An 11,072-nucleotide genomic window follows, 5' to 3' on the forward strand; every position below is an offset into this window, starting at 1 on the left:
GGCTATTTGTTTTAGGGTTAGGGCTTCGTGCTGATAACGTGTTGTAGAGAAACTGAAATTGAGAGAAATTCGATGTGTCCTCTCATTGATAATAGAGGCCTCTTTATATAGAGGATTACAATGCATAGAGTCTGAATCATACAAGGAAAGATAATCTCTAGATTCTTCTAATTAAACCCTATTACCACTAGGTCAAGTAACCTAGAGTTTGGGCCAAACACAAATTAGGGTTTTACTTGAACAGATTTGTATTTGTTAACATTTGGTTGTGAATGGAAAGAAAGAAAGAGATGTTAAACAAGGAAATCAGTTATAGATGTAACATTGTAACAGAAGAAATTACTATACAGATACCTTTACATGTTATGTTTCAGAAAGAATTGTCATCGGGGCACAATTTCGGACATTGTTGCATCATTGACTGAATAGATTTCTTTGTACATATGATCCTCATCTTCATCCTTCTTAACTGAGAAAGCAGGCTTTTTAGGACTAATGACGATTGCACTTTCGCTCTTGAGCATCGAAGAAACCTCCAGCATGGATGGTCTATCTACTGGATTTTCTTGGACACATAATAAGGCTACCACCATGCATCTTAAGAGCTTGCAAGACGAAGTCGAATCATCAAGGGTTGGATCTATGAAATCCATGCCTCGGCCTTCTTTCCACAATTCATATGCCTGAAATAGTCCGAGTTAATGTTATGCAACTCTTGCATATAAAATGCAAAACTCTGAAAGCTTTGGTAATTATCAACTTACGTGTTCTAGAATGTTTAAATTTTCATCTAAGCCATACAAACATGAACTTCTCTTGCCACTTATGATTTGCAGAAGCAGAACACCGAAGCTGTAAACGTCGTATTTCATTGAATAAATGCCTCTTCTTACATATTCAGGGGGAACATAGCCACTGCATTTCATATATAAAAACCTGTGAGTCTGTGATCAATACTAAATATGAAGCATATCGATCTACTGAAAATGTGAAGAGCAATTTCACTTACTATGTTCCTACAATGCGACCAGTATTTGCCTCATGTTCATTCTTTCTGAAAGCTCTGGCTAGACCAAAATCTGATATTTTTGGGTTCATCTCATCATCTAACAGAATGTTGCTTGCTTTCAGATCACGGTGAATTATTGTAGAGTTTGAGTATTCTTGGAGATATAGAAGCCCTTGAATTACCCCTTCAATGATGTGGACACGTTGCTCCCAATCCAAAAGATTACAATTACTTGGATCTGTATGAAGGTGGATTACCAACCACAATAAATTAGTCATGTACACAATGTTGAGTAGAGTGGTTCACACATATCAAATTGCTAAAATGAGCTTAAATTGGTCTTAGCAGGCTTCTTTCAAGCTTATATGAGTGTCACTTCGCCTTTGGACCTCGTATGGAAGCGCTGATTATGCCTTTTTAAGCTATAGAAATAATGTAATGCATGTGATTCAAAGCAAAGGAGAATGTAGATACCAAAGAGGTAGTGATCCAAGCTTTTGTTTGGCATGTACTCATATATCAGCATCTTTTCTTCCCTCTTGGTGCAATATCCCAGAACTCTAACCAGATTCACATGGTGCAGTGTTGCAGTAAGCGTAACCTCATTTTGAAACTCTTCAAGGCCTTGGTTTGAAGTTTTCGAAAGTCTTTTAACTGCTATTTGCTGACCCTTCCTTAGTGTACCCTAGAAAAACCACACCAATTATTAGCATTCTCCTTCACCAACTTTAGACAGTAATATGAAGTAAAGATTCTGCATTGCATTTCAAAATTTAGATAATGATTGTCATTGATGCTACCTTGTATACAGGTCCAAAGCCACCCTCTCCAAGCTTATTCTGACTCAAAAAGTTATTTGTAGCCGCTTTGATGGTTGTATAACTGAATACTTGCAGATTAGGAGCATTGATGTCAAAATTGTCTGTACTAGGAACTATATTCAATAGCCTGTAAATTGATCTTTTGATATTGTCTTTAATCTCTAAGCAAAAAAAGAACAAAGAACAGATTAGAATTTTTTTTTTTGTGCCCAACGTTTAGCCACGGAACAAACATAAAAAATAACAGTGATTCAACATATAAATACATATATATTCACGGTCTAAGAAGATTACCAATTGACTCGAGTACTCTCCTTTTTTGGTAACACATCATTGTTCCCAGTAGGACAATAATCATAGCAATTGTGACCAGAACAATCACCAGTAACCGTTTCTTCTTCTGTTGACCTCCTTCCTCTTGAGCTGTCAAGGTAAACATGGTGGTGACCTATTTTCTTATCAAAATTAATCATGCTCAATACCAGGAAGCTAATATCAACCTACCTGCTGCCCTAGAGAGCACCCAATTGTCATCATTGCCAACTTGAAACACATTGTAGCCAAGAAGCCCCATCTTCTTAGCATAAGAAACTTTCGCGCTGATAGCCTCTACATCATCAAAATCAATCCAGCTTGACCAAATTGTGCAGTAATTCACCACAAAAGTGTCATTGTACATAGGAACGGCACGAGATCCATATTTCTGCTTAATGTACCATTTGATTAACTTATAGGATATGGACCCGTCTTTGGCAAACGAAGGACCTGATGCCGCTGCACCAACATTATAGTCATTGGGATTCACAAGAGTCCAACCATAACCATGGTAAGGCAAGCCTAAAACCAGCTTGCTAGCCGGTAGTCCTCTGCTTATCAAGTCCTTAACACGACTATTCGTGTTAGTCCCATTTGATATTGGGTCATATAAAGCAGCATGAGGGTGTGTGAAGTTTTCCTCTTTAGGAAGATAGTAATCATATGCCACAAGATGAACCCAATTCAAGTTCTTCCTAATTGAGTCAATCGGATCAGTCACGGTGTCCATTACCTGCATATGATGATAAAGTGCCATTGTCAAGAGCAAACCTGACTTTCCTGACTTTCCTGCTTCAGAATCCACCGCAGCACGCCACTCATTTAGAAATGTTCCCAAAGATGTGGTGTGCATGCTTGTTCTTGGCACAGCCCCAGAAAGGTCTAGCCCATCAAACTTATAAAGTCTAGCTGTCGTTATTGAAGATTCAATGAAAGATCTCCGGTGAGAAGACTGGTTCAGCAGAGAAAACAACACTGAATAGTCTTTTCTGCCACCCTTGATGGATAGCAAGGTTGAGACTTTTGGGTTTTTGCGATTGACAACATTTGTGAAAGTGGAGAATTCTTGTTGGGTGGAGGAGTTGATTGACAGCTGGTAAGTGGAAGAGTTTATATAGGCAAAACCACATATAAGGTGAGTGAACAATGTGGAATCTATGTCAGAAACAGGGAAATCACCGGCGCGATGGTAACCGGCTTTGATCCATGACTGAGTGTTAGAACAATTGAAGTTCGCAGAAAAGAGAAAGAGGAGGAGAACTTTGGTAGCTATTGATAAATGGTATTGCATTTTCAACAACATATGTCAGTAGTGTGTTTTCGAATAGTGTGTTTTCAGAAACACAAGGAGAACCTTCAACCACAAAATCTGGTGTACAAATTTCCTAGGAAAGTGATACTCTTCTTTATCACAAACACCTAAAATTTAATGTAATAATGTGGATATGTAAAAGTACCAGATTTTTGTGACGTACGTGTATGAGAAAACAAGAGAGTTAGGTTGCCCCATGAAAATGATGAATAAAGACACCATCTGCACTTGTGTACAAATTAAGTCCATCCATTTGTTTCTGCAAAAGAGAAATGAAATTCTTAAATTCATAGATGATTGACATCAAAAGTTTAAAACTTCCAGTGGTAAATGAGATATAAAATCCAGATTAAAGGTTTCATATGTGAACTAATATGAATTGTGTCTCATTTTAGTAGCTCCTCCCAAATCAAAATGGACTTGGGGGGTGGCTTGAATTGCCTAGCAAAGATCTTAATGGGTTTCTTTTTATGTCCTCGAAAAAGGTCCTCTTAACTCTTCAACTGACTTCTCATCCATGTCCCAAAAAAAAAAAAAAAAAAAAAAAAAAAAGAACTTCTCATCCCTCACAACTTCAAGCTTCCTCACATTCCTTAACTGAAACAGTACCCAATTCAGAATTATAAATAAAGAAAAACAACAAGAAAATCTGATAAAATATGAGAGTATCATTCCTTAGTTTTACTGTTTTCCAACAAAATCGATCTAATAGTAACCAAATAATAGAAAGGTTTTAAGCCATTGCAATTACTTCAAAAGAAAGATTTTAACGAATTTTGTTTTTACCTTGGAGAGCAGCATTAAGAGATTAAACCGAATGGAGCAATAGTAATTGTGAAATCAAACAAATGAATTAAAGTAACGTGAAGATTAAAACGGTTACCTTGTTGCAAATGGAAGCTAGCAGCAACAATATATCTATATGCTTCAAATCATATAAATCCGGATCAAATAGCAGCAAAACATGTCCAAATTTCACTAGAATTAAGAAGATTGATCCTGCCTTTTCAAAAAAAAAAAAAAGAAGATTGATCCTGCAGAAGGGCAATCAATTAGTACTAATGGAGGAAAAAAGACCGACTCGTATAAGGGAAGTTCTCTATGTTTAAGGACAATCTCATTATTACTAGCACAAAAAAGATAGTTATGAACTTGTAGAAATATATATAGCCATATCCTGGATTTCAATTATGATTTGGAGACTTTTGTGCGGTCTATTGAGATACAAAGGACCAAATTAGCAACCGGAAATATATGGTGCACTACTAGAAAAACTAGTCAATGCACACAGATGGGGTCCACACAGATGTTCACGTGAACATTTGTGTGGAAAACACGTGGACATCTGTGTGGAAAACATTGCAATACACATAAATACCTACGTGAAAATTATATTCACACACTCATCTGTGTGAAATATATTTGAAAAGTGGGGCCGTAAAAATTCGTACGGATTTCTGTATTAAGTTCACACGAATGTCTGTATGAAGATTTACTTCCGCTTAAGATAATTATGCATATGTGTCAGATATTCACACGTGTCATATGTGTATATATTGGACCAAAATAGTTGGATAAAAGAGGTTGGAAATGGGTTTTTTATACATAGAGGGAAAGGTCTACGTTTTTGTTATATGAGGTGTGTGTAATATGTATATGTAAATGGCTCAGAGAGAAACTGTGATACTAAGCCAAAAAGAGACACAGAAGCCGATGATAAAATGGTTTGGCTACATGAAAGAAGCAATTGTCAGGGACTCAGGGTGATAAAAGATCTGCAAAGACACGAAAAATTGGTAGTTAAAAAATCAATTTGCAGTTGCAAAACTAGTTAAGAAATTAATAGAGAATGATGGTGGGTTCAATCAACAATAGCATACAAATCAACCACTACGCAAAACCATGAATATAATTTTCATTCTGTAGCTGCATACCAGAGTAGGAAGAGAGAGAGAGAGAGAGAGAAGAATGAAAGACAGAGGGAGGAAGAAAATGCCGCTGGAGACGAGGGGAAAGATGAGCCGCCAGCGACGGTTGACTGAGGAACTCCACGTGTACTGCAATTTTCTTCATAAACGCGTCTCTTGATTCCTCGTCCGCTTCATGTCTTTATCGAACCCTAAGACCAAGAAATTAATTAACTTGTTAACACCTGGTTATTGAAGTAAAGCTTAGATTAATTAGCTAATTATTGTTTGGAACCCCTCAAAACCAAGATATTAGGAATGGAAACGCACAGAAAAGTCGGCGGATTAAGGTTAAAGTAAGTTTAAAGAAACAAATTAATTATTTCGTAATTGTCACCATTGTCTTTGATGATAAAATTAATTTTTTTCAAAGTAAAGAGATTAAAACAATGTATTTTCTTCTCATACATCAGTTATATCACTATACGTATATAAAGTAGTTCAAACTAGAAGTTACCTATTGCATTGGGATCAACAACACCTCATCGATCTACAACGTGGATTGCGTGGCCTTACCCCAACCAGACCATCTAGATTTCCCTAGATTTCCTATCAGTAAGACAGGGGGGGGGGGGGGCATAGAGGGAAAAACTAGAAAAGGTCGAAAAGTGGATTCCCATATATGGAAACGGGGTAAGGGTGAGGAGTGAATGATATGGGAGTTGAAAAACAGGGGGGAACAAGCTGGGTCGAAAGGGCTTCAAATCTTCTGTCTCCATTTTCCTATCCCCTTCCCTGTCTCTCTATCAAATGTTGACATGTGGCATTTGTGTCTCCTCCCTAACCAGCCTCTAACCCGACTCTAACTCACCCTCTCCCCTTCCTCTGATCCTCTCTCCTTCCCATTGCCATTCTCCCCCCTTCTTCTTCTCTCTTTCTCTCTTTCATCACCAACCTGCTTGCCTCCTGCTTCTGCTTCTTCTCATCATCTTTATCTTCATCTTCAGCCATGAAGCTTATGAAAATCAACAGCCTCAGCCCCAAACGCCTCTTCCGCTCTAAGAAGGACCGCTCCGCCGTTTCCCACTCCGACCCACCGTCCTTTGGCTCCGGAACGGCGTCGTCTTCCTCCTCGGAGCTGCGGGAGGACTTTGCTCTTATGATGGAGCTGCAGAGATGATCTTAGATCTCTCCATATCACGTTTGAATGTTTGATGTATCCGGAACAAGTCTCTGATTTTTTTTTTTTTTTTGGAATGGGATAATGGATGTTTGGTTTTTCACCGTATAAAATGGAGGAAATGATCAGAGAATCTGATGGCAGTTAATTGTTCAAAAAAAAAAGAAAAAGTATTGTTTGGCTCCAATTTTGTTGCAGCTGGTCAACAGTCTCTTTTCTTGCGCGGGCGTGCCAGCACCGTTCGGGTGCGGTCGTCGGGGGTGTCCCTTGACCTGACTTCTATCAAGCGATTGTAGACGAGGAGAGCACCAACCTCGTCGTGGGATTCTTTGTGCCTCGTGGTGAGGACTTTGCTGAAGTTTCTTCTTGTTCACAAGTCAATACTCAATATTGCAGATTGAGCAGAGCGAAATCACCGGGAAGTATTGAGATCTTGCTAAAGCGTGACTTTAGCTTGGCTGGGTTGCTAGGGCGTTACCATTGCTTGACTGGTTCTGTAACCGTTGTGGTCGCGGCACTACCGTCGGCTCCCGAGGAGACTAGGACCGAAGCACGTTGACAGAGGGTTTGGTGGCACTGAAAGTCGGCTTCTGAGAAGACTAGGACTAGGAGTGTGATCACCGGTAAGAGAAAGAGAAGGAGAGGAGTTGCTCTTAGAGAGGTTTCTCTAGAGAGAACTTAGATCATCTTAGAGATGTTTTGATGTTGTGTTGTGAATGTGTCTTGGTGTCGGTGTTTGGTCGTGGTACTACAATCGGCTCTCGAGGAGACTAGGACCGAAGTACGTTGACAGAGGGTTTGGTGGCACTAAAAGTCGGCTTCTGAGAAGACTAGGACTAGGAGTGTGATCACCGCTAAGAGAAAGAGAGGGAGAGGAGTTGCTCTTAGAGAGGTTTGCTCTAGAGAGAACTTAGATCATCTTAGAGATGTTGTTGTTGTATGTGAATGGGTTCTGGTGTCGGTGTTTGGTCGTGGTACTACAATCGGCTCTCGAGGAGACTAGGACCGAAGTACGTTGACAGAGGGTTTGGTGGCACTGAAAGTCGGCTTCTGAGAAGACTAGGACTAGGAGTGTGATCACCGCTAAGAGAAAGAGAAGGAGAGGAGTTGCTCTTAGAGAGGTTTGCTCTAGAGAGAACTTAGATCATCTTAGAGATGTTTTGATGTTATGAATGTGAATGTGTGTTGTGAATGTGAGGAGAAGGTGTTTATATAGGGAAGAAAAAGAAGAGTGAAATGATGAGTGGAAGAAAAATAATGAAAGTGGAGTATGAAAGTGATTTGTAAAATATGGAAAAGATAGAGAAATGATGAAATGAAAGCAAGGCATGAAGGTGCAAAAACATGGAAGTGATGATGATCTATTAAAGAGATTGTAGTAGGAAAATATATCCAAGGAAAAAAAGAAAAGCATCTAGCTTTCTTCATGTGGGTAGGAAACATGAACATGTGAATATTGAGCTGGTTTTAGGTCAGTTTCTGCCCCTTTATTCCTTCAATTATTTCTCCAACAAGACTTCAGATTGAGCCTTCGACTTCTTCATAAAAAATGTTCCACTATGAGTGTAGATCATCCTGACAAATTTTCAGAGCTTTATTTCATGCGGTTGGGCTGGAAATGCTGCTGGAACTCTTACAGGTCCAGTTTTCCAGTTTTGCTTATGTAGAAAATTGGACTGATTGTTTGAAGGCCTTCCACTCAAACAAATCTCTGGCACTCTTCATAAGAAATTATCCTTGGGCTGTCTAGAATGTATCTGCAGAGTTTCAGCTCATTTCAAGTTCATTTGGTCAGTCTGCCGCCCCTCCTTCCTTGTTTAGCTCGGTTTCTCCTAGCCGAAGTAGGAAAATGTGCTACAGTTGACTTTTCATGTTTCCATGCTTCCATAGTAGGCTTTATTTAGCCTCTAAATATATATTTCGAACTTGTCGACAATATATAGCTTGAGCCACTGACATTGACTCAATTTCTCCAACACATGCCTTGTCAGGCCAAAATGTTCATTTTGGGTCCAAACAAGTATGTATGTATGTGATGATGGTGGGAAAACAAGTAATATAAGCAGCTGGGTTCAATGATGTGGGTTTTTGTTGGTTTGAAGATGAAGATGATGAGAAGAAGAAGAAGCAGAAGCAGGAGGCAGGTTGGTGATGAAAGAGAGAAAGAGAGAGAGAAGAAGGGGGGGGGGGAGATTCGGAATGGGAAGGGGAGAGGGTGAGTTAGAGTTAGGTTAGAGGCTGGTTAGGGAGGAGACACCAAATGCCACGTGTCAACATTTGATAGGGAGACAGGGAAGGGGATAGGAAAATGGGGACAGAAGATTTGAAGCCGGTCGAAAGAGGTGTCGGTTAGGGAGTCATCAGACAAAGGAAGGGACTGGAGTGAGCAGCTTCAAGGTTGGGACAGTTTGATCAGACCCCAGTACAAAACTGTTGGAATCTATCTCTCTCACACCTACAATAACTCTCCAGAACTACAATAACTCTCACACCTACAATAACTCTCCAGAACTATATTGAAGTAAAGAAGAAAGATGTAGGTGAGAAAACTTCAGAAAGATAAAGAGATGAATAGAGAGCAGACCATGTAGCTCTTTTAGTTTCTATTCTGATCTGAAAAGATTACACCAGATGCTTAGGCTTATATCCCAAGACTTGAAGTGCTGCTGGAACAAACTAAACCACACAAGGCTAGATGTCTCTCAGCCACAAAACACTTAACATAAGGTCAAAGAACTGTAAAATACAAAACTCTGACCATTTGACTTACACTACAGGAATACTGATCATTCACGACGCGTGATTTACGACATGTATTTAATGCGTGCCGTGAAAGAATATCATTTACGACGTTCATTAAATGCACGCTGTAAAACTTGCATTTTTACAACAAAATTTAAGGCGTGCAATGAAAGACGTCGTGTTTGTGTACTAAAATCGTCAGAATATTTGTTAAAATTAAATCTCTCTTGTATCAAAACTTAAACTCCTCCGATTTCCCTTCTCTCTCTCCCTCTCTCTCTAATTCCTGAGTTTGCGCAGGTCAGATTCGCACTCTAAATTTCGCTTTTCTAGGGTTTGGATTCCAATTTTTATTGAGCCGATTGTGTTCTAGGTGTTAATATTTGTTGATTTGGTTTTGGACTAAATTCAGTTTACCCCCTCCAACTTAGGGGTAAACATCAAGTCAGTCCCTAAATTTTTTTTTAATCAAGATCGTCCCTGAAGTTCTGTTTTTCATCATCCGCGTCCAAATCTCAAAATTCTCTCCGATCATGACGTCACTTGCTGAGTTGGCCCCGACATGGGGCCCCACTTTTCAGTTTTTGGGCCTCAATTTAGATGAAATGTCGAAATTACCCTCTCCTCTCTTATTCATGTCATTCGTCTCTCTTCCTCTGATCCTCTCCTCCCTCCTCCCTCCTCCCTCCTCCTCTACTACATCCCACAACCCCCTTTGGGGTTACACAAATCCCTTCGCAGCTCCGTTCAACCGCCACCATGAGCGCAACACAACCCTCCTCTCCTACCTCACTTCCCGCTCTCAATCTCTTCACCATCAAAATCAGTCTCTGACTACACACTCTCTCCTCTCCCTCATCTCCCAATCTCCCCAAACCCACTCTCTGAGGCATCCCCCCACCACCCAAACCATAAAACCAGATTTCACTTCACCTTCGCCACCCAAATCATCAAAACCATAATTCAATTCGCCTTTACCATTAAAACCAGATTTCTGCTCTACCTCCAAGAAGCAACGCGCTGCACTATATTCCACCATCAAAAACAAATCATCAAAAACAAACCCGTGCTTAAGAAACCACCTGGAAACTATATTCCACCAATAGAAACACAAAACAAATAAGAATTCTGATACTTAGTGATCTGATTCAGAACCCAGATTCCATAGCTGAGCAAACCTACACAAAAAATAAAAGCCTAGAACCAAAGATTGAAACTTTAGCCAAAATGAAAGAAACCTAGAAGAGAAAGATCAAAGCTTTAGAAATGGGTTACCTTGGAAAATTGATTAAGGGAGTTTTTGAGGCCGGTATCCCGTCAGTGGAAGGCCAAATGGGGCTGCTCGAATCTGAGACCTTCATCTTCATCATCTTCGTTTTTGTCTTCTTGTGCTTTACAACCATGGCTGCCTACACCACCACCCCGAACAACAAAATCCTACTCATCGAACATAGCCTGGCCCATGCCCAGCTCGCCGGAACCCATCTCTTCCACGTCGTCTCCACTGAAGACAAACTCGAACTTGAAGTTTAGGAATGGATTGTATGAGTTGGAATCGGGATTGTATGAGTCGGAATCGGGGCCGCTGCCGCGTGCTGAGATGGTTTCAAGGTCGTCGCTGGAGGTCAGATCGTCGTCGAGCATGGCAGCGGAGAAGGATGAGGGAGGAAAGGGAGGCGTGTGGTCCTTAGATGCGAGCTTGTGCTTGTGGATATAGGAGGTAGTAGAGGTGGAGGCCAAGTGGGATGGCGACGGGGACTATGAGCTCTGCGAATGGGTGGAGACG

General features: G+C 40.3%; 1 protein-coding gene across 1 annotated transcript; it reads right to left on the minus strand.

Moving 5' to 3' along the window:
* Positions 1 to 289: 289 nt before the first annotated feature.
* On the minus strand, positions 290 to 6,712 carry LOC133738066 (cysteine-rich receptor-like protein kinase 7). The gene is made up of 9 exons (XM_062165503.1): positions 5,882 to 6,712; positions 4,341 to 4,456; positions 2,335 to 3,716; positions 2,125 to 2,253; positions 1,810 to 1,991; positions 1,484 to 1,694; positions 1,010 to 1,247; positions 765 to 915; positions 290 to 683 (listed from the first exon to the last, which is right to left on the minus strand). Exons 3-9 carry the CDS (start codon positions 3,446 to 3,448, stop codon positions 384 to 386), a joined length of 2,325 nt encoding a protein of 774 aa, XP_062021487.1. The 5' UTR covers positions 3,449 to 3,716; positions 4,341 to 4,456; positions 5,882 to 6,712; the 3' UTR covers positions 290 to 383.
* Positions 6,713 to 11,072: the final 4,360 nt, after the last annotated feature.

The sequence above is a fragment of the Rosa rugosa genome, chromosome 3, assembly GCF_958449725.1.
Source record: "Rosa rugosa chromosome 3, drRosRugo1.1, whole genome shotgun sequence".
NCBI lineage: Eukaryota > Viridiplantae > Streptophyta > Magnoliopsida > Rosales > Rosaceae > Rosa > Rosa rugosa.